The 23,994-nt window shown below is 40.6% G+C and overlaps 1 protein-coding gene across 1 annotated transcript in view; it reads right to left on the reverse strand.

The window, feature by feature from the left end:
• The window catches only part of SCUBE2 (signal peptide, CUB domain and EGF like domain containing 2), a 48,035-nt gene that overhangs the window by 12,774 nt on the left and 11,267 nt on the right, over positions 1 to 23,994 (reverse strand). Inside the window, exons 6-16 of the mRNA XM_009505469.2 lie at positions 23,836 to 23,925; positions 22,101 to 22,217; positions 20,963 to 21,085; positions 18,992 to 19,108; positions 16,417 to 16,539; positions 15,788 to 15,904; positions 15,114 to 15,200; positions 14,282 to 14,386; positions 12,853 to 13,008; positions 12,286 to 12,489; positions 2,110 to 2,277 (exon numbers count right to left, since the gene is read on the reverse strand). Coding sequence (XP_009503764.2) covers positions 2,110 to 2,277; positions 12,286 to 12,489; positions 12,853 to 13,008; positions 14,282 to 14,386; positions 15,114 to 15,200; positions 15,788 to 15,904; positions 16,417 to 16,539; positions 18,992 to 19,108; positions 20,963 to 21,085; positions 22,101 to 22,217; positions 23,836 to 23,925 — 1,407 coding nt within the window. The remainder of the gene's footprint in view (positions 1 to 2,109; positions 2,278 to 12,285; positions 12,490 to 12,852; positions 13,009 to 14,281; positions 14,387 to 15,113; positions 15,201 to 15,787; positions 15,905 to 16,416; positions 16,540 to 18,991; positions 19,109 to 20,962; positions 21,086 to 22,100; positions 22,218 to 23,835; positions 23,926 to 23,994) is intronic.

The following is a 23,994-nucleotide window of genomic DNA, read 5'->3' on the forward strand; positions in this document are numbered from 1 at the left end:
TACAAGTGGCACATTGCATCAATATCAGTGACTAAACTGTGATATTGCCTTCTTCCTCATGATCACATGCTGTCTTGCAACAACAGGCCATGACTCAGGGTACAGCCACCTCCACCAGATCTGCTGTTGCTTTATTTCATCATGTCATGCAAATCATCACGTTAGCTAGATGCATAAGCTATAGCCCTCACAGGGCTTGCTGAGTGTACCTCCTGTATCCCAAAGTGGGACCCCATTCTGACATACAAACTCTTTCAGAAACATAACAGATTTTATAGAAGTTTTAAACATGAGATAGAAAGACAGAGGAAAAATCCTTTCTAGCAGACTTGCAACTTTTTTTTCTAGTTCCCTGTATGCAGACAGAAGATTTTCTTCTCTCGTTGCAATCTGAGAATACAAGACCCCAAACACCTTTGCTTACATCTCTAATATGCTGCTTTTAATTTGATTTTGCTTAGCTATTCTACATCTATGCCCATCATCATCTGTACTGAAACCTGACAGAAAGCAGCCAAGAGCATCAGCCATGTATTATACTTGCTCTTAACTCCATCATCACCTTGCTTCTTTTTCCTTGCCCTTTTTCTTCGTGGAACTACAAAAAAAAATTAAAATAAAATCTTTTCCCATTCCTTTTACCTCATTTGGCAAGTTTACCTCTCTCAGCTCAACGTCAAAATAATTTACTCCCTTGCCTTTCAAATGTAGTTTTCTGTGCCACACAGTCCCTTTTTTCTGTTCCTTTTAACCTCTGCTTACTCCTAAATAACTCCAGTCTTGTTGAGGTTTGTAAGCTAGCTCAGCCTGGAGTCCTTCCCTACGTGCTCCACCCCAAAATCCAAATGCTTCAGATACAAGTTCCAAATAGTTCTTGCATCTGTGATTCCTTGTCTCACGTGGCCTCGTCCACATGCAAATCCCTGAGCTCTTCATTCCAGTTAATATAAAAAATTCCTTTAATCTCCACTCTAATTTGAAAACTGAACCTCATTTACAGACCTGCTTTTGCTTATGTTAAATAAAACTGAAATCAGTTCCTCTCATCTTGATCCAAAGTTTTTAACATGGTTTTTAGTGCTTTAACTTTGCAAAATTAAGTATGAAAAAACTGCATTTGTGTATTCAGTGATTCTTCACTGAAGAAATCTATTAGCTCTCCCATTATTACCAGTAATATTATTTCTTCGACCATACTGCAAAGTTCTTCTATTATGTTTACTATTGAGAATTGCAATGTACCTTAACTGACAGTAGACAGATCTCTTACTGCAAACCACTACCAAATGACTGCATCAGGACCTTATTTCTATCCCTTACTTCTACTCTACAGCAGTATATTTCCTACTAACACTTCTTCTTCAGGTGATTTTGATATGAGAGATAATCTTTTACCCATGCTTTAAGACATGGAGCAAACCACTATAGTGATTAACATTTCATTGCTCTCCACAGATGCATTTTTATCAGCATTGTCAAAGACAACTTCATATCTGTCTTTTAGCTTTTTACATTTTAGATAACTAAGATGCTAACGAAATTCCTTCATTTTTAAAGATATGACCCCCACCTGATTTTCACTCCTGTGAAAAAAACCTTGGGAGATGATTGCATGTCAGCTCCACTGTGATCAAATCTAGAGGGCTGTCTGAGGGTTAAGCTGAATGCTAGTTTTTCAGGTATATCCCAAGGCATTCAAGCCATTTCTCATTACGAACATGAAGAAACTATTTTCTTACTTATTCTCCAGGACTTTAATTCCTCCTTCACATTTTCATGTTGCTGCTGTGCTCAAACCCAAAATGTCAATAAGGCATGCTTGTCTTGATTTTTTCTTGAGACTTGTTTTGTCCCTGCTGTTCCTTTATATGACTTGTCACAGATCAACAACTGCTCAACCCCTCTCAAGCCTTGTATAAAAATCAGTTATAAAAAGAATTGAGGCTTGATTGAGTTTCCTTGCAGCCAGGCCAGGCCAGACAACTATGAGACCCCTGGAAGGAGAGATCCTTGAAAGGAGAATGACCCTTCTTTGAATGCCCCACTTGTAGCAGCAGCAGTACTTTTGCCTCAGAGCAATGCAGTTCACCAAATAGAACTCAACCTTACCTTTGGTCTCACAGTCCTGAAACAAGAATGCATTGCTATGTCTTGTTGTTAGACCACCTCCACAGGGAAAGCAGGAGACTCTCCCAGCTTCAGGCTGGTATGTTCCAAGGGGACATGGCAGACAGGGTTTGAAGCCATCAGGAGAATATTCACCTGGTAAGCACTGATCTAGAAGAGGAAGAACACACTTGCTTCAACTTGTACATTATAGGTGAAGGTATGTTAGTGAGCCTGCACAGGACATGAAACCCCAGAGTGAAACTGCTCTCCTCTTGGGAAGTGGGAGCCAGGGTTTCAGAACTGAATGCTAGCAACAGATAGCACTTAATGCATGCAATGTACCCTGCAAACCTGAAAGACACACAGAGCTGGAATGGATTTCATGGTTTGTTGCAAGGCCACACTGGACACTAGCCCTGGTCAGTACTCTCTGTTAATCTGTGCAATTATACAGTGTTTATCTCCTCTTCCTAGCTAAAGAACTCTTGGACTCCTCCCAAATAAAATAACTTAGTACTGAACCTAAGATACCATAAAAGATGCCAAAAATGTACTTCCAGATTTCTATAAGTATTTTAACCTTAATATTACTGAATATTCATTCTTCATAACCATTGGTGTTACTGAATTGTGTGAAAACCTCAAGCACAACAAGTAATATTGCAAATTCACGGAACTAAACATTATGCGTGCCTCAAAGACTTAAAGCAGAAATATTCTTGCCATTCCTCTGATACTGAATCTTGGATAATAATCATATGTGCACTAGACTGCCATGTTCTGAATGGGGCATAGATAGCACTAACTCAATCTGACTGATTTTACTTAAACACACACCTCAGTATTATCTAACAGGTCCGGCAGTATTTATTGCCTTTGAAAATTTCTGATTTTCAAACTTTTCACAAAAGAACTGGCCTCAGTGCCAGTATTTAATAATTATACCCTGCTCTGGGAAGGCACAAAACACTGTTGCAGTTGTTCAGCTGTGCTGAAAAATTCTGTCCTTTTAAAGAACTGTTATGATAATAAACTGTTAGTTTTAGTTTATAGCTCCAATAAATCACTCAGTGAATAGCTGTTTTGTTAGGAAGTTAAATTGGCCTTGGCTTCATTTCAGGGTATATGACTAACAACAAGCAGGGCATTAACTACCGGTCATGATCAATGATGAAGAGTTTTGTTTCTGGCTGATACAACACTGAGTGGAATGGTGAGTGTTCCTCCTTAGCTTAAAAATAAAATACAGCAGGTTAAGTAATGCTCTGTAGCTTATCAATGAAAGCTAGTGAGGAAGTCTTAGGTCTTCGTTCTAACTTTTTCACCACACGTCGCTTCTGCTCTCATAAGGACACACATTCATTTGCTCCCACACTTTTCAAGCCTTTCTTCATTTTATAAACATTCCTACAGAACACTCATCTCTGTACTCTTTGTACAACTCAAACATGGATGAATTAAGGCTTTCATCGCAGCACTCCTAGTAAGGTAAGGAAAAGAGCACTATTTACAATTCTGTGACAAGGAAAGAAATCAAGGTTAGTAAAGGTGATTTTGAGAAATGGCTACTGACTTCAGAAACCCAGAAGCAATGGAAAGACCAGTTCAAATCTCCTTCCTGCAAAAAAACTCTACGGCTCTATGAGAAATTAATGCTCTTGAGTGGCCTCACTAGAGACTACCTTTTCTCTGCTGTCTCCCCTTAACCTGTCTTTTTCCATTCATTTTCATCTTATGTCAAGTTCAGGGTGGTTTGGGTTTTTTTTGCATTGTGTATGTGTGTCTTTGTTTTGGTTTTGTTTTGAACAGAACGCTACCTTACACTGACACATGTAAAAGCTCAAAGCAAACCTGTCCCAGGCAGGAACCAAACCTACCACTTATGTGGAAACATTACATTTGAGAACTTCTCTCACTAGATCTCTCTTGCCAACGTTATCATCTGCACCTTACTTCCCTTGAAAATGCGTGTTGTAAACGTAGAGCTCGCTGTGTAATAAAACTGAGTTAATCTAAATCCTCCAGGATTACTTAGCAAAGTGCCTAATTTTTTAAAAATTGCATTGAGGAAGTAAACTCAAAAAGATTTCCTCAGACATCACTGAGATCCTCAACATGGGGCATTCTTAGAGGCATTGCATGACTGAATTCTGAGAGCAAGAGAAAGATGGGGCAGAAGCATCAGATGGTCTGTTTCTGGGCCTTACCTCCACATTGAGACACACTGTGAGCTCCAGCTAATTTTTTGCTTCCAAGATTCTGAGAACTGGGGCAAGAGTCACAAGTTACTTGTCCTTCCTCATCCTGTTAAGTTTTATTAGGGCATAAACCACAACTTTCTCATTCCCCACCATAGTATGTTCCCACACTTCATCTAACTAGCACCAAAAAAATATCAGATCACTAACATTTTGTGCCTGTGGGCTCAAAGCCAAATTAAGTGGCCAGTGGCTAGACTCCTAGATAAGGTGCAAGGTGATACAAAGACTACATTTACACAAGCATTAGAGCTGATCAACTGTCAGGACTTTCTGCAAGTTGCTGCGTACTGAGAGAAGGCTGACATTTTGTTTCAACTTTGCTAAGTGTTAATCAGAGGTCCATTAAGCTGCACTGGAGCTATATTCCAACTGCTTCAGGTCCCATTTCCCTCAGTCTTCCACTTGCACTGGATGCACTGTGGCAGGGCAGCAGGATGGTAGGCTATGCCTGTGGCAGGGCCCACAGAAGCAGCACAGGGCTGAGACAGTGAAAGGCAGGAACTGTTTAATATCAACCTGGCCAAAACAAAGCTTTTCTATTTGACCCGAACCAATCAATTCAAGTATTTAATTTTGATTTTCCTAAATGATGGCAACAGAAAGAAAACCATAAAAAAAAAAAAATCCTTCTACCTACCACCACTGTAGTAGGGTATACAAAACCAGCTGAAGAAAGCTGTGTACAGTGTGGTGGTTACAGTTGTGAACTAGCTTGGAGAGAGGAAAGGATCAAGTGGGAGGACAGAGGACAGGCTGACCCAACATGGAGAGAAAGCCATGTAATGACTACCCAGCTCTTTCATTACAAACTACATCTTAAAAATATCTGTCTGGGCAATGGCATCTTATTTGAGACAAACCAGGCTGACAGAGGAGTCCAGCTGGATGAGCAATAGGCTTGTTCTTTGTGTCCATGGGGTTTGAGTTCACACCACCCTAGCTGGCCACTCTACCCAGAAATCACTTCATGTTATTATCAGAGCCCAGGCATGTGGAGTGGCCTTCTAAGACAAGAGTGGGCAAGGGGAACAATAGTTGCTTTTACAACAGAAGTCACTGGTTAACAAAGCAGCATATGTGGTATGCCTCCTGGAACTGGAGAAACTAGGCCTAGATGGATAGACCTATAAGGGTACTGCACATGTATTCATATCTGATGTAACTACATGCAATAGTGATCTTTATTCTCAAGGGTGTTAAGCAAACATGCTCAATTTGAAATCAATAAGACTTGGAAAAAGCAAGCAACTCTGGATTATGTTTATAAAATATGTAAAATACAGGAACTGGGAAAATTAAGTTTTAAATATTGCACTGCCTAGAAAAATGCATAACCCTATCTCTCCCTGACTATGACCTGAGACGCACCAAACACTTCAAGCCGTAATAGATCCTATGTGCTTACGAGAAAAGAGGTTAATACGTCTAGATACAGATTTAGCTATTTACACTCTAATGAATACTCATTATTCAATGCAGATATTAAAATTACTCCAAGTGATGCCCAAGCTTCAATGCTTCAAGCTCATAAATATATCAGTTTCTTCACTTGACTACATCAAACCAAGCTTTTCAAAGTGGTACAGGTGTCCAGAATTTGATCCACAAACACATTCCCTGTAAACTGCTCCCAGTTCCTCTCCATCTTTCACCTAGAAATGTTCCAAACACAGGCTACTCATCTAACTCCACTCAAGCACAGAGCAGGGGTAATGAGGAAAGCCTATTCAGAAGCTCATAGCACTCACCAGGACCCAATTTAGCATAACAAACAGACTTGGTGTAAGGTTCAATTATAGTAACATTAATTATAGGGACATTATGTCAACACAGAAATCATCCCATGGAAATCCATAGGACTGTGCATGAAATTAGGATGACACAAATGAACCCTCTCTATAAAAAAAACCAAAAACATCAACAAAAAAAAACAAGAAACACCTCTAAGTCCAAACTTCTCCTGTCATTTGCTTAAATGAAACCAAAAACGTCTGAGCTTCATTTCACAAAACTAGAAACTGCATGGTCCAACCTGACACATGGGAAATACCCAATCGAAACAAGTCCTGAAGATTTGCAAATAATTATATTAAATCAGAATTCCACTGGCTGGCTTTGCTCTTTTTTCAGAAACCTGATTGTTTTTCCCCAAATGAAAAGAACCAATTGCCTCTAGTAGACTTCATTTCTGCAGGCACTCTCTTTGTTTGTCTTCAATACCCATTAAAAACAGGTCTTGAGTCTCATGCAGCTGTTTTAAAGGAAAAAAAAAATATGTGAAAGCTTTTCTGATGCAAAAACAAGAAGAAAAGAGGGGGGGGTTGGAAAAGAGGAGCCCACAGGGAACTAGGATTAACAGTTACAAAGACATTTAAAGGCTCTTCCCCTCTTTTCAACACATTAGCCTTTGAGCATTTGCTCCTATAGACAAATGCTGTAGTATCTCAGTGGCTGAGAAGGTGAACCTCATAAAGGAGGTCATGATCCACCAATTCACCATTATCTTAAGAATGATGCCTTTACTTCATAAGAAAAATCACCAGCAACTGATGCAAATTGATTCTGAAGCGGCATCCTTTAAGTTATTGTGTTTTAGCAGTTCACACATTTAGGTCACATGAGATGGTTACACAGCCTAAGGATTTATGTCTTAAATCTATGATTGTCAGAGCAAGCAGGTTAGCAGAAAAATAGTACCATGTCTCCCATTTGATAATTTAATTCTTCTTGTGAGATTTTTATGAAATTGTAAGAAAAAGAAAAGCAACATACAGTTCTCTGTTGGGTAACACAACTATTAATTCTAACAACTGCAAAGGCAAGCAGAACTTTGCTTTTCTATTTAAATCTCTCTCACACACTTCTATAATGCCAGTATCATACCACATCTAAACTTCGATACGTGGTTCATCATTGTGTATTAAATGTTAGTATTTTATTTGCACCCTCCGAACTAAGGGGACAAAACTGCTGAATGCTGAGCAGTGAAATGCATCAACACCTCTCACACGAGATAAAGCTGCTTAGCATTTACATCAGAGCAGTGCCTTATACCAGTGCGGCTCATGCTTGCTGTTCTCTGAAGCGACAGATCTTTGGATGAATCCACTTGCAACTACTGTGCAGCAAGGGCTTGCTCACATGGCCCCTTTACGTAGCAATTTCCATCTCTTACAGTATTCGCGTATCCAATATAAAAAACACCAAATGGTATGCCCAAGGTGTACTTTCAACTCCATGGGATCTGATCAAGGTATGACAGAGTTTTAAGCAATGGAAAAGCAGTTAAATTGCTTGTTGTTTCTCCCTCAGTGGAAAGTGCCTGAGGGCAAAAGGGTCCCAACAGATATCAATTTCTTCTCTTTCAATACAGAGGTTTCTGGTAAATCAGTTTCTGATAAGGAATTGCTAATATTTAAACAGTTGGTCTTTGGCTGGTAAATCTGTCTCAAGTCTAGCTTATACTGGGGAATGAATACTTGTAGCCAGGTTAGTGAATGAAACTGCATTCTTCTCAAGACAAATCTCCTCTCAAACAAGCATGCAGCATTTCCACCATCCTCAGATGGTTCATCTAGTCTTGAAGCACCATCATTCAAATATGCATCGTTTTTACCACAAGATTTACTTCAGGGTGGAAAGATCACACTCCTGCTATGAGAGTCCAGTTCTCTGGGAAGGTTGATGAAGGTTCCATTGAACTATATGCATTTCCTGTGAAATACATTAGCAGAAACCTACTGCTGGTTGCTGCTTGTAAGCTGTTCACAGGACTTCATGAAATTAATCAATGTGAAACAATGCCAAATATGCTTACTCATTGACACAGAGCTCACACATAATGAAGTAGACAAATGCAACACTTGAACCTCTAAAGCACCAGAAAATCCTGAACAGAAATATATGTTAAACAGCAAACTGGAAATAAAATACACTACCCCTTGGAATCAGCAGTGAATTCCCTTTTACCATAAATAGCTGTTTAAAGAACAGCAGACATACACATGCAACCATTCTATGATAAGGCGACCTGCTTAGTGGATGAGGGGAAGGCTGTGGACGTTGTCTACTTGGACTTTAGTAAGGCGTTTCACGCTGTCTCCTGCAGCATTCTCCTGGAGAAGCTGGCTGCTCACGGCTTGGACAAGTGCACTCTGCACTGGGTTAAAAACTGGCTGGGCGGCCGAGCCCAGAGAGTGGTGGTGAATGGAGTCAAATCCGGTTGACAGCCGGCCATGAGTGGTGTTCCCCCGGGCTCAGTGTTGGGGCCAGTCCTGTTCAATATCTTTACTGATGATCTGGATGAGGGGATTGAGTGCGCCCTCAGTAAGTTTGCAGGTGACACCAAGCCGGGGGGAAGTGTCGATCTGCTGGAGGGCAGGAAGGCCCTACAGAGGGACCTGGAAAGGCTGGATCGTTGGGCCAGGGCCAATGGTATGAGATTCAACAGGCTAAGGGCCAGGTCCTGCACTTCAGTCACAACAACCCCATGCAACACTACAGGCTTGGGGAGGAGTGGCTGGAGAGCTGCCTGGAGGAAAAGGACCTGGGCGTGTTTGTTGACAGCCGGCTGAATATGAGCCGGCAGCGTGCTCAGGTGGCCAAGAAGGCCAATGGCATCCTGGCTTGTATCAGGAATAGTGTGGCCAGCAGGAGCAGGGCAGTGATCATGCACTGGTGAGGCCACACGTCAAGTACTGTGTTCAGTTTTGGGCCCCTCAGTACAAGAATGACATCAAGGTGCTGGAGCGTGTCCAGAGAAGGGCAACGAAGTTGGTGAAGGGTCTGGAGAACAAGTCTTATGAGGAGCAGCTGAGTGAGCTGGGGTTGTTTAGTCTGGAGAAGAAAAGGTTGAGGGGAGACCTTATCGCTCTCTACAACTACCTGAAAGGAGGTCGTAGCGAGGTGGGGGTCGGTCTCTTCTCCCCAGTAACAAGCGATAGGACAAGAGGAAATGGCCTCAAGCTGCACCAGGGGAAGTTTAGGTTGGACATTAGAAAAAACCTCTTCACTGAAAGTGTTGTCAAACATTGGAACGGGCTGCCCAGGGAAGTGGTTGACTCTCCATACCTGGAGGTATTTAAAAGACGGGTAGACATGGTGCTTGAGGATATGGTTTAGTGGTGGACTTGGCAGTGATAGGTTAGCGATTGGACTTGATGACCTTAAGGGTCTTTTCCAACCTTAACAATCCTATGATTCTATATTAGGAATTATTAAATACCTTGGAAGTCACATCTAATCTGTTCCTCATGCCTTTCTAGAGCTTTTATTCTGTGCTGTTCCCCACTGCAGACGGTAGGAGTTAAGACAGGAAAATCAGGAAAAGTACTACCTCACCGAAAGTGTGAAACCAGTTGAAGTTTAGCTTACTGCTGCAACTGCAGGCCAGTTACCCGAGACAAAAGCTATCGGAGCAGAAGCTGGACTTTCCATCTTATGCTGCTCACATACAACTAATGTTTCAGACAGTGCTGTGCCAGGAGAAGTCTACCACAGGAAGAGGACCAGTACAAGACTGTCTGAAATAATAAAACTGTATCCAACCTAGCCATACTCCAAGTATTTTGTTTTAAAAAATTTATTTGAAAACAACAAACTGACACCTGCACTTCACTCACTCTCTGCATCACAGAAGACTTGTAAGTCCCTAGACGTGGTTCCTTCACTGCTTCCTGCCCCTCCGGTCAGACTGAGCCAAATCCTTTTGTCAAAGTTCTCTCCCTGTCCAGAGACCACATCCACCACCATGGATTCACACTGAATCTGTCTGCTGACCCGGTACCTCCTGCCATGGAGTCACTTCCTCTCCAGAATCATTAGCATGTCTAGATAAGCAGGTACTCAATCCTGTCCAGAAGTTCTCAGCAACACTGCAAAACAATCCAATCAAACAAACCAAAACCCCCCGACTCCCCCATGCACACCCCTGAGCTGACTTCTTACTCTTCTTTCACACTGTTCCCACTCCATTCTCTTCTCTATTTCTTAGCCCCTTCTAACTGGCAGTCAAAGCAGCAGTAGCAGCCGGCCAGTGCTGCCTTTACCATACACATTGGGACAATCAGCTTTTTCTAAGGAAATGAGGCGTATGTAACAACACTGCCTCTGTGTGTAATTTCGTGTCCCCTCAGCAACTAGTGAGCTTTCTGTCCAACTTCTAGCAGTCTGACAAAGGATGCAGAGAGGTTTCAAAGATACTAAGTTTCTGTACGTTTAATGTAAGTAAGTGGGGAAACATGCAAGCGGTGGAGAGAGACCTCCTTAGCATCCATGCAAGTAAAAGGCCGTGGTGCAAGTTCAGTCTCCCATTTGATCACAGCAAATCTGCACAAGGACATGGTCTGAATACTTCATCTGAAGAAAGGAAGATTCATTTAGGGATTGCACCTTTTTAGGCATGAAAAAATTGAACCATAAGGCATGAGAGCCACAGGGAATCACATCTTACTAGTTCCACTGCTCACAGCAGTACCGGTTAAGATGTCTAGAGCAAACTGTGGCACCAATTCAGCAACAGAAGGGACTCAACTTTTACAAGTTGTTCTTCAAAATATTTGTCTTAATACACTCAGCATCTCTGTGTTTTAGCCATGGATAGGCTATTTGTGCTTACCATACATAAGAGTGTTCCAGGCATTCTCCAGAAGACCCCTTTCTCGCTGAACTAGCACAGAAATACCATTTAAGCTTCTCATTTGTAACCAGAAATCAAACTGGTACTAGCGCTACCTAAAAAAAAAATTTGTTTTCTGTTGTTCCTATTCCTAATTGTAACTCACATTGCCTTCTCTACCTCCAGTATTTTTAGCTTACTCATTGCTATTTTTTCCAAATGAAATCAGAAATGGCTTGAAAGCCATACTGTGCTCTGTACAATGGACTGAGACAGTTTTTCAAAGCCTTCCTCAAGCATCCAACACAACAGCTTGAAAACATCCCTGTAAACTCATCTTGGCAAACTTTATAAAGTTTTTCAGACTTATTACAATGTTACGATAAAAAAAAAAAAAAAAGAAAAGTTACAGCTTTTTCCGATAGAATTCCTGAGTAATTCCCTAGTCTGCTTGCTTGCACAGATGTTTTAGACACCAATTCATTTTTTTGTTCTATGAATCCAAGTTTTTCCAGGGTTAGCAAAATTATATCGGAAAATCTATTCTGAGGCCGAATGGGTTGCTGCTGGAAGACGTACTAGTGCAAGCTGACAAACATTTTAAAGGCTTGCTGATTAACAAAACCATCTACATGCCGCCTACCCTATGCAGCCTGAATTAGCCGTCATGGGTTTTAGGTCCCTGTTAGGATAACATCTGACCCCTCTCCTTAACTTTTGTGCTTTGGAAGCATTTATTGTGGGCCGCATTACAGTAGTGCCCTCCAGTGCCATGATAATTAAGATTTTTTTCAGTACTGGCCTATAAAACCCCTATTCTCCATAAATTTATCACTCTGTCATGAAGATTCTCTGGGACTCAGAGCTTAATCAGCAAAGAGAATGTGACTGTATCAAATTCTGCTCAGCCTTTTCTTTGGAACAAGGGAGAAATGAAATGTTTGCAAGTTCAAAAACACAACGTTACACTGGATATTAAACGTAGTCTTAAAAATAACGCTGGTGATGTCAAGGCAATTGGTGCCTAACGTTACTCCCACATTTTCTAGCTTTGAGCTTACTGTAGACTGTGCATCAACTATAATGAAGTGCAATCCACTGAGCCCTTATTCTACTTTATAACACAAGAACCGCCAACAATACCTACATAGAGGGGCACGTTTCAGTAGCACAAACAGTAACCCCTACTACTACACACACAGCACTCCTCTCTCCTAGACAAGCTTTCCATGGTCCCCTCAAGCTCACCAGACCTGAGCAAGAGGAGAACACACATGATGGTTCGTTACGTTTACTTACCACATCTACTACCCATATGCATCTGCCCTACAGCACAAGACTGCTGTGGCTCTGATAGCTTAAGAGACTTTCTGGCCACTTCGTGGTCGATGCCAGAGACACGAATGCGGAACTGGTCCCTGCTGACTGTCTTCCGTAAGGTTCGAATGGTTTTACGGAACCTCTTTTCAGTCTTTTTCCGAGCACAGCGCACATCACATGTGTCTGAAAAGTATCAAGAATGAAAGCTGCTGTGAATGACCATGCACAGAAATCCATCCAATCCAAAAGACCAACCAATGCCAATCACTGAGAAAGCAACCTCTGTGAACAAGTCTGAAATTCTTAAAGACAACACCACCAGGCTAGAAGAAAATTAATCAGACCACAAGATTTTAATCTATGGACAGCTCTTTGATTATTGAAACTATCCCCATCTCTCACGCTTTTTGAAGCAGTAAAATTCATTTTCAAAACAGGAGATACTTTTTACTATCATTTTGCATAAAGATAGAAGTGAATATAAAGAAATTAAGGAGCAAACGGCAAGAAGCTTCAAACCGCACCTTGGATTTTTTTCCAACCAACCTGTCACCTCCTTTCGGTTTGTTTCAAGCTCAAAGTCCGCAGTGATAAAAATTTCTCTAGTCGCTGTCAGCCTACTGAGGGCTCCATGAACTTTCTTGCCAGAGATGCATGTTAGGTTTACATAGTGGAAGCTCTCCATTACTGAATTATGTCTCTCTGTATGAACAAAATTAAAGGAAGCAAAAGCTTGGCCAGCTACGTTATTGAACATTCACTAGTGCTCAGCACATGTTGTCGTCAGGAGTTAAGGGGGAGCAAATGATCAACTCCACATGCCAGTAAACAAACAGTTTGGCCAGTTTCTCAACTGGTACACCCTCCCATAAAATCATGACTCCAGTGCACCTAGAGATGTACTGTTGGGCTGAGATTCTGGCACTGCAGAGGGTCTGAGGCATGATTCACTGCTAGGATGGGGGCTTGGCTGCAGTGCTTAGCCTGCCTCCCCTGCGTTTTGCTAGCAGGTTCTCATGAATTGCCTTTGCATTACGCAAAGCATCTTAAGACTGTGACACTGCCCGCACTGGACAGGCTACTCAAGGGAAAAAATTCTGCACTCACATGAAGCACGTGAAAAACATGTTAGCTTATAATGGTGTTTAAATTAAGTAGTGGTTGTGTACACAAGACATTTGGAGATCATTTTCAAGGATTCAATGAGGAAGTAAGATTTAGTTAAAGAAAACATCTGGAATAAGCTTTGGTTCTGGAGTATATAACTCTGCACTGAGCATCTAGTGTAGTTTCTCACTGTTACTCTTCTAAGGACAAACAAACCAGTATGTTGATTCATCATACTGTTTAGTGACTTCCTTTAGGTTTTTTGGGGTTGTTTCGGTTTTGGGGTTATTTTTTATCTTGCTTTGTTTTGTTTTAAATGTACTCCTCCTCATTTTCTGCTGACTCTGTAAATTCCCAGGCTATACTTTCTGCCTTGGAACAGATGGAAGAGCTGACCTCACTGTGTCCATCTGGGGCTGCTGAAGTATAAAAGGAAGACAAAAGAAAAGAGGAAAGACCATTTGGCAACAGAGTCAGCATAAAAGGGTGGGAGATTCTTCACTGAGGCATCAGACAGTAAGGAGCAGGTGAGAAAGGAAAGAAGAGAAAGAAGGGAGAGAGAGAAAGGAAAGGAAGAAATCAAAAGAATTAAAAGAATGGTTGATTTTACTGAGAATTTATTGGCACAAATGAAAAAGGAGAAGGTCTTTCCTAGCAAGATTGTAAGGTTGTCACAGGAAAGTCCTGTGATTTGAAATAACTATTGCAAGAATGATGGCTTTGACGGAGTGTGATTCATGAGGTCAGTGAAGAGCAGAAGGTCTGCAATCCTCTGTGCTTTGTTTATGGTACACTTAATATCTGGAAAGCACATAATAACCCCTGAGCTATGGCTCTAAATTGCTTACCTGAATTTTTATAGTCATACCTGGTATCATCTGTTCCAGACCTTCTTGAAACGTCTCAGTCTTTTTCAAACTACATTTTCCTTCATTTAATTTAAAGGTTACGCTTATCTTGATGGCTGAAGTATCTTCAGGAAGAAACAATGACGCATTATTTTCAAAAAGGAATAGAAGATTTAGATAACCCTAATGTCACATCAAAATATATGCTGATATAAAGTGAAAAACCAGTCATCACAGAAAACCTAAAGAGGTGCCAGCTTCCTCCTGCTGTGAAGCTAGTTCACAACTGGAATTGGAACAAAGTGTGATAGATTTTATTAAAAAACAAACAAACAAAAAAACCACCAAATATAAACCCACAAAGAAAATGAGATCAAGTCCAGGTCTGCTATTGGATAAATCAAATAAAGGTTAGCTGGAATCAAAGGAGATACTCCAAACCAGTTTAGAAAGTAGTTTATGTCTATATAAAATAGTACCTCTTTGTTTAGCTTTAAATGCTTTCTAAACTTCACTGTCCAACAGCTCAATCCAAACATATTGTATGTTGCCAACACTCTCCAGTTTGGATGTCTAAAAAGAGGCATAACACTCCTGGCCTAGCTGTTTATTTCACTACTGATCTTCTCTTTCCTTATTTTTAAGTCTTAGTCCAAATTATGCTGATTTAGCAGTACAAGGAGAATTTCCTGTTGAAATTATGATCTGCAATCATGAGGAAGAAGAAAAAAATAATAAATAGAGGGAGTATAATGGAGAGGAAAAATAGGAAGTCTACAGAAAACACCCTTATTTCACAGTTATCTATTAAAGAAATCAGTCAAATCATGCAACACTAAATTTAGTGATTACCCAGCCAGCTGGATGCATTTGTATTTTGCTGCTTTTTCTTAAGCTGAGATGACCTGCCACAGGTGAGGGTGTAGGCATCTTGTGTTCCTAACAGACAGACCATACAGACAGACAGTAAAGACACAGGCACTGTGCACAGACTGGACACTCCTGTAGCATAAAAGATATTTTTAATTTGATGATTGGCATCATCATCTTCACCTTTTTCAACAAAGTTGTTCATAAAACACTCCACATTAGAGCTTGTTTCTTCCTACGCAATTTAGCGTCTGTCCCATAAGCACCGGCTGAGTCTGCATGCTGCGTTCTGCGGGGTGGAGGGGCTGTGCGGGCGAAATCTCAGACCCCACGCAGGGCTGGAATGCCTGTGCCCCATTCAGCAGTGGCTCTCAGGGCCAATTAAGGAATGGCCCAGGGAGCACGGAGAATTCTGCCCTGTCCTCCCCAGCTTCAAAAAGACAGTTGTCATGAGAAGGGAATCTGAGGGTAGAGTGGTTATAAAAGACAAGGAAAGGGGGCTTTCCTGAGACATTGGTGGGGATATGGCCCTTTATTATCTATAGTGAAAGAGGAAGGGTCCCTGTTGACTTCTTGGGGCTTCCATAAGAGTTAGGCAGTTTGCTACTCATACTCGCTACAGATTCATATGCTAGTTTTTGTTGTTCTTGACTTACCAGAAAATATCTGGGCATCTGAAGAACAGCTTAAGAAGCATCTATCGCTCTCAGCACTCTTAATGCAGTGCAGCAATACCTTGGGTGACATGTTATCAGGCAAGGGACCCTTTGTTTCTAAATAGGACAAAACAAATACTCACAGAAGTAAAACGTCTATGTATACCCTACTAATAAATCAGCATGCAGCTGCTTTTGCTGCTGGTACCTGAGAACACCCATGCAATTAATGTGTTGTTTAAACAGAAAATCAAAGCAAAATAAAATCACTGGAAGATCACACCACATAAGTAATTTTCTTTCAGGTAAAGCTATCATTAGCAAACCTTCTCATGCAGAGAAACAAAGGAAAGAAAGAGCTAGATAAAAGCACAGGAAAGAAAGCATCAAAATCCCTCAAAGTATCTCCTGTTTTGGGGTGGGTTTTTGGTTGGTTGGGGCTTTTTTTTTTTTTGCCTTTTACCAGTTACAACATCAGTACCATCATGCCTGACTAAGAAGTAAAGCAGAATATTGGGAACAACGACTCATACCACTTAACTGGACAGATCAGTGTTTTCAGATTTTACTATAACCACAGGGCCATCAGACACGTCAGGAGCAGAAAGGTTTTTTACTAGGCACCTTACCAACACAATCCTTTTTATTCCAGTGTAATTTGTAGTTAGAGTGACACAGGCATTCATACTCTCCCAGCGTGTTCACACACAGCTGTTGGCAACCACCATTGTTGATGCTACATTCATTAATATCTACAGAGGAAAGATGAAAATACTTTTTAAAAGTTACTCTTGCCAAAGTTATATATTCTAACTCCACTAGGTAAACATGCACGCAAATACTGCTTAGTAGGGTTTGGAAAATATTTTAGGAATGCTATCTGGACACCTACCTTGAAATAGTTTTGTTTTCATAGAAATCCTTTGATAAGTGTTAAAAATTTATCAAATATTGTTGGAGGGAAGATGTTAGGTATGTCCTTAAACCACATAATTAAAAAAGAAAAAAAATCCAGCCTCAGCAATACGATAACAAATTAACTAAAGAAAAAGAGACCAAATCAAGCCTGCATTGCACTGTGTCTGGTTAATTAATATTTCCAGTTTGGAGTAAAGACAACATGGACAGGATCCATACTGATCAACCCTCCAAAGTGTTCGGATAGATATGACCGCTGTGGAACACTATTTGACTCCATGCAGGCAAATAACACCATTGTATCACCGCTGCCCCTTTTGGCCAGTTACCCAGTTTCAGGGCCTTGCCCTGCCCAATAAGTGCCAATAGGAGGAGAAACTACGGACAACACAACATACTGCCTTTGGTGCAAACTTGCATGCTGATGCAGAATATACCATTCACCAGTAGTGTATCCCAGGGGTCAATACTGGGGCCCATACTATTTATCCTCTCCATTAAACCTGGGTGATGGGACAAGAGTTCACCCCCAGCAAGTTCGCAGATGATACAAAACTGGGAGGTGTGGCTGATACACCAGATGGTTGTGCCACTATTCAGAGGGACCTTGACTGGCTGGAGAAATGGGCTGACGGGAGTCTCATGAATTTCAACAGAGAGAAATGCAAAGTTCTATATCTCTGCTTCTCAGATCCATCCTGATGACTGCTTCACTTGCATCCAGTAGATTTATGCAATTATAAACCTAGAAAGCTGCCATCAAGAAGCCTTTTGTGAGTCCCAGATAGTTTGTGCAACTGAGAGTACCCACTTCTACATACACTTTTCTCAATGGTAATAATAAGTTCTCATCACTGCTCTCCCCAACCATTTGTTCCCCCCTCTAGATAGGTAACAATTTGGTAGAAAGCACTGTGAAACAGATTACAAAACTTAGCTGATCTGAAGGGAAAAATGTGCTACTAGCAGAACTGAGACAGGAGGGGTAGGAATAAACAGCAGAGGAATAATGGAGAAAGAAGGAAACACCTTAAATTGGTACTGCTGCCTCAGACACCACAAAATCAGCCAAATCTTTGGTTTTCACTGACCTTTTGTTAGGATGCTGCATGCAATGGCAACCTATTATCTCCAGAACTTATTGCCACCTTACATATAGGTCAGAAGGTTTATACTCGGAATCCCTACCAGCCTTGACACAGCCTGTGATTGCCAGTAAATTAAGGACCTACTGTGGTACAAGGATTAACAACATCTACACAGGAGTATGATATGAAGAGACCAATTAGCAGTCAATAGCAAAATTACAGTTCCTTTCCCTCATTGGTTGCCAAAATAAATGAAATTAATGCAGAGGAATTCATGAGAACAGACTTCTTTTAGCAAGTAGAACACAGGAACGGTATTACTCCCCATCCAGACAGGTGTCCCAGTTCGTCAGGATAAAACACAGTAATGCTGTAGCCCTGTAACCTTCTCTGCAGACCTTCTAGAGGCAGAGGTTAGAACAGATCAGACACACAGAGATGTCTGAATTGTAATCTCCAAGTTCAAGTGGGCTCACTTTGCCTCAGAAATAAATAAATCTTACTCAGAATTAAGCAAGCATATGGAGTCAGTAAGGTCTTGCCTAGAGCTTATACAAAACAGGTTTAATTCCCTTTAATGTCCAGTTATTCATGTTTCCTCATGTTAATTCTGGGAATTTGTTGCAGAAATATTCGCACTTGACACACACTGAGGTTCTGTGAACATCTTCCTCTCTTTCCGTGAACTTTTCTTGTAGGAAGGACATAAAAGATTTAAGAGTATTAATCTTGGCCAATGTAAATCAGTGTACTACATCAGCTAGATTCCAGTCTACATCACACGAGGATCTGACATATGCACAAGGGCAACCTGCAAAATCATGATTTTCTAAGTCATACAGAATTTCCTGTTCTTTAAGTCCTATTCCACTGACTTTTCCCTGAAGTCAATGAGACTTCTGCGTGTGAAAAATCTATCAAATTATGGCTTTCATATCCAGGTGCAAAATGCAACAGTTTGTTCTAATAGTCACAGGTGCTTTCTGGATGCAGGGTGGGAAGGGAAAATCATTTGAGCAAAGGCAGAAATGAGCAGGATTAGTGTCTACTTTTGCTGTGTCTCCTTATCATGGCAAGGGTAAAATTTGCTCTATAAGCCTACCACATATACATAGGCTTGTGTCTTGCACAGTCACTAATTAGACCTGTGGCAACATCACTCTATCAGCACAGTCTATAGTGTCTTCTTATAACTCACCTCCACAATGTGTGAAGCCATAGAGAGCGTATCCTTTGTTACAAGTACACTCAAAGGTGCCTGGATGATTGATGCACGTGTGGTCACACATCCGTTCAAAAGAGCATTCGTCAATGTCTGCAAGTTTTAAAGGGATATATCAGTATCTTTCAGCCTGACAAGGGAGCACTGATGAGCTAACAAAGTTGGATACAGAGATGTGCAGATTTATGTAAACTAAGCAAATTCTTTTAAAGCATATAAGGTAACATAATGAAATTACAACTTTTAAAAGAACATTTAGTTTGCCAGACAAGCTTTTTCTTGGCAAACATGAAAACTGTTGCTACATTTTTAACAATTATGTTTAAAATAAGTTATTTCTCTTCTATGGGAGAAAAAAAAAACCACTGACAAAACTCTTATTTCATTAAGAAAAGTCTGCATAAGGTCTGCAGGAATAGATTTACAAAAGAAAGTATTGCCTTTGTTTTTTCCTAGTAAATGAAACCAAAGGCCAGATTTTTAACTCTATATGAATATGCAGTGCCTGATTTAAGTCTGCTGAAAATCACCATGTTCTCTGATACACACCTGAAGACAGATGACTGGAATAATTTGGTGAATTTTTCCAAGGATCCATTATACTGTATATTTAGACTTCAACGTCTGTCTCTAAAAGCTGCCGAGATATCTGTTTTAGCCAGCGAAAATTTTCCTTTGCATTGCAATCACTTTGCACACATCTTCTAGTTAGTATAACAGCCTAATCATTATCTCAGTGAATTAAATGGTAAAATGACAAAATTCCCACCACTTTCTGAGGCCCTGAATGTTTATTATACCATCAAAAGCACCTAAAGCTTCTACGCTAGTACATTATGCATACCATGTAAGAATGTTGCAAGATAAAAAAAAAGTTTACATGAACATCACATTACATCATTCTTTTTTCTTGAGCTTTGGCATGCTTCAGGGTACCACTTTTGAAATTATCTAGGGAAAGTAACAGAAGTGACAGGGACAAAAGGGAGATGCAAGTCTTTAAAGTTAATGGAATCTGTCTATGAATGCAAAAACCTCAAACTATCTTGAAAATTTTATGGTTTTATAGTAAGTTTGCTCTGTATAAATAGTTGGCCTTCTCTGTCTGATTTAAAAAGGATAAAAATGCACCAAAAACCCAGGTGAAAATTATTTTCTGTTGGTCAGTTCAGCTTTCTGAAATTCATCATTAATGTCAGCTGGTTGTCTAGGAAATGGAATTATTCACCCCCCCACCTGGCTGATTGGCTTTACATTGTTTCATACCGTAGCTCTTCCAAAACCACAGGTCATTTTGATCTTTACATTTTAATGTATTTATGCAGCTTAAAATTGGTTGCTAACTCTATACTTACAAACTATTATACAGAAAAGCAAATACACTGTCTAAGTCTCACAGGAGAAATCCATGTCACCCTAAAAATCAAATACTCTGTGATGTTTTAGGGAATAGTGATTCCAGTTTGTCTACAGGCCTATAATTTCATAGGTCACATTGTATCTTTTTTTCTTTAAATAATGAACTCATGGCATCTAAATGTCACACTAAGAAAAAATAATTTCACTACAATTGTGAACTAGTCAGTAAAATGGACAGAGAGATATTCTGTTTTTCTATTTTTTCTATATTTCTATTTTCTTTAAGATCTCTAATAGAAGTGGGAGGAGTATTATCCTCATAAAGAGCTTTTTAATATGATGCTATCTCTGTCATTTCCAGATAATAGTTCACTGTGCTGTTAAACATACCTCCTACAATAGTAGCAATCTGACTGTGTTAACTCAACAGCTGTTTCAGAAAGAAAAAAAAAAAAAAAACAAACAATACAAAAACCCCAAAACTGAGGCATGGAAATTATTCTGGAGTCCATTATCACTTCATCATTGTAGTAGACGTCCAAGCCATGCTGATTTGTTCTACTTCTATTGCCTCTCCAATGCACATACCTTGACAGGACTTCTCATCTGTTAATAATTTAAATCCTTTTCTGCAGCTGCAATCAAAACTGCCAACAGTGTTTTTACAGAAATGATCACAGCCTCCATTATTGGACTGGCATTCATCAATATCTGTAACAAAAAAAAGTGCTTCAGCAAATAAACACGGTACATTCAATGTACTTCCACTGCCAGATCCAGAAAATAGTCACGTCCAATTGGTTAGAGAAGCCCAGAAACAAAACCTAGTGAGACTACTACAAATTTTAAGGAAGATCAGATCCAGCTCTTAAGAATGATCTGGCCCATTCAGCCCCATGACAGTGTTATTTGCTTTCATTTAACATATTGCTGTCAGTTACATTTGGGTACATGTATTCACATTCATTTCCGTAAGTTCTGTTTGGAAACACTTTGATTTAAATGGTCCTTAGCAGGTTTTAAGCTTTCTAAACATTCTCTCCATTTCTTCTTCCTGAGCCCTGCAAAAATCCCAGAGAGAGGACACTCCCGGAGCTACCCTGCCCTTTTCATGCCCATATTAGAATGAGTCCTTTATCTAATATTAATTTATTTGGGCATGGAGATTCCATCATTTTTGCCTAGCAGAACAGTCTTAACATCTAATTACTGGAAAATGTATTCTAATATATAACGTAAACATCCCTTTCCTCCTTCCCAGTACTCTCATTAGAGCTGCTTGGACCAGTATAAGTAATTCTACTCACACATCCCTGTTTACACACTGATATTTACTTGCAAACTGCACTAATACCCAGCTAGCTGTGGGTAGAATAGCAGACTATTAGACTGTATGCCTGTAAGAACATACACGCCTCCCTCTCCCAGTACTGACATCTAGTTTACCAAAGACCTGTATTACCTCCTACCAGACTTCATCTGTGAAAAATAAGGCCATCTTGGCAGGAGGGGTGGAAGTGCTGAGAAGGAGGGCAGAGCAGCAGAGATTCTCTGCACGTGATGCACCTGATGTGATGGAAACTGTGTGTCTACCCCTGGCTGCAGTCCTTTCTTAGGTCAGATTATACATACTAGCTTTCCTCTGGACACTGGATTACCTTCATTTGGAGATGAATATCTTACGGCAAGGTGTTGGTATGCACGTGCCCATGAGTATAAAACTCACCTTTACATGTCTTCCCATCAAACTGGAGTGTGAATCCAACAGGACAGCTGCAGTGAACTCCAGTCGATGTATCTTTACACGTACGATCACAGCCGCCGTTATTTACTGCGCATGTTTCTAGCCAACAAGATAAAGCTGAAGTTTGCTCAGGGATATTATAATGGTAACAAGAAACACCATGTGATATAAGGTTCCAAGCACACTGCTATTCAACTACATTTAGCCTAGTATACAGGAGCAACTACTAAATACATGTGTTGGCAAAATCCCTGCCTCAGCTATGTCCAGTTTTTTTGTGGAGACTCTACAAACTAAGATACTGTCTCTGGATATTCTTGTCCTTAAACACAAATCCCCGCTCCTTGATGATGATCTGTTCCTGTCAGCCTGTCTCCTTATGCTCACGCTCAATCCCGGCTGATCCTCCAACCTTTCCCACCAATGCTCAGGCACCTGGTTACACTCGGCACCACTAAATCAATTTTCTTAAATCCCTCCCAGCACACTTTCACATGCTACCTGTGCTTCCAGTCATGGTGGATTACACCCACACTGAGCGTTCCTTCAGGCTTGTAACCCAGGTGCCATCTCAACCTAATGTTCCTCTAACTTCCCCCTAAGCAAACTGTGTTTAAATCTCACCAAACCTTTCTAGTGAACACACCTAAAATACAGTTCTTCACATCCAACTGAACAGAAATAACTCACTCTCTGGCATTCATCCTCTTGTAGTCAGTCTAACAACCTTTTCACTGGCCGGACAAATGTAATTTTATCCAGCACATATTGATTCAGAGAGCTGCAAAGATCATTTTATGTGTCGGCTTTTTGAAATCCTCTCTTTCTAGCCCTGTCTCCTAGTTTTCTGCAGCATCAAGCATATGTTACTTATTTTCAAGTTTTGAGACCTTTACTGGTTTGTTCCCTGCCAGTCTCTCATCTCATATTTAATATTGGGACACTGCGTCCAACCTCCACGTGAAGACAGAGTACCTCCTCTTTCTTCCTCTTTCCACAGAAAAGCAATTTTCTTGAAAATGAGGCTATTCATTTAGGCGTCTGAATATGGATTCAGGAGCTCAGAGTTAGCCCTATACTTTCAGTAGTTTATTCCTCAGCCTCCATGCCACTTCTGTGGCAAATGCCTATAAGCACAGTAAATGCACCCTGCCTGCCTGGAATACAGGCTTTTGAGAGGTGGACATCCACTGATCCAGCTGCCCTGAGACCACAGAGATTGTTTCCCATGCCAGTGCCTTCACAGTAGTGACAGACCCTCAGAGGCTGGCATTCTGGGCCAGATGTGATCACCTGTAGAAAAGAGTAAGATAGCCCTGTACCCTAACATGTTCTTCTAGATGCAATCACCACTGGGCCCAATTCTCTTCCATGCAGAATTATACTTTTGGTTGAAGAGAAGCAGGTAAAAAACACTGCTTCCTCCACAATTACTTGGCTAAACCCCTAGCACAGAAGGGATTGTATGGCATTCTCATGATGAATTAGAACCATGGAAACATGCCGTACTTTAAGGGCAAGTTCCTGACACCTCCTATTGACCATTACAAACAATGTACTTAGTTTCTTATGTTATGGAAAATATTAATTTCCTGGAGCATCTCAGGCAGAATTCAGCCCAGAGCTACAATGGTTACAATTTAAAAAAAACCAAACCAATTCTTCAATCTAAAAGACTTCATCAAACACCAAAATTATTTTGGATAAGCACTTTTACCCATAAGCAACCGTCGCTTCACCCTCTTGTCCACGTCAGCTCCTGCTGTAGTGTTTCCCTCAGAAATTTCAGCAGCAGCCTCCTCCCTCTCTGTAAGGAACATGAAAAAAGCAAATGAGTGAAGGTGCCCTGACCAGAAGCCTCATCTGATACCCAGTG

This window comes from Phalacrocorax carbo, chromosome 5 (assembly GCF_963921805.1).
Source record: "Phalacrocorax carbo chromosome 5, bPhaCar2.1, whole genome shotgun sequence".
Lineage (NCBI taxonomy): Eukaryota > Metazoa > Chordata > Aves > Suliformes > Phalacrocoracidae > Phalacrocorax > Phalacrocorax carbo.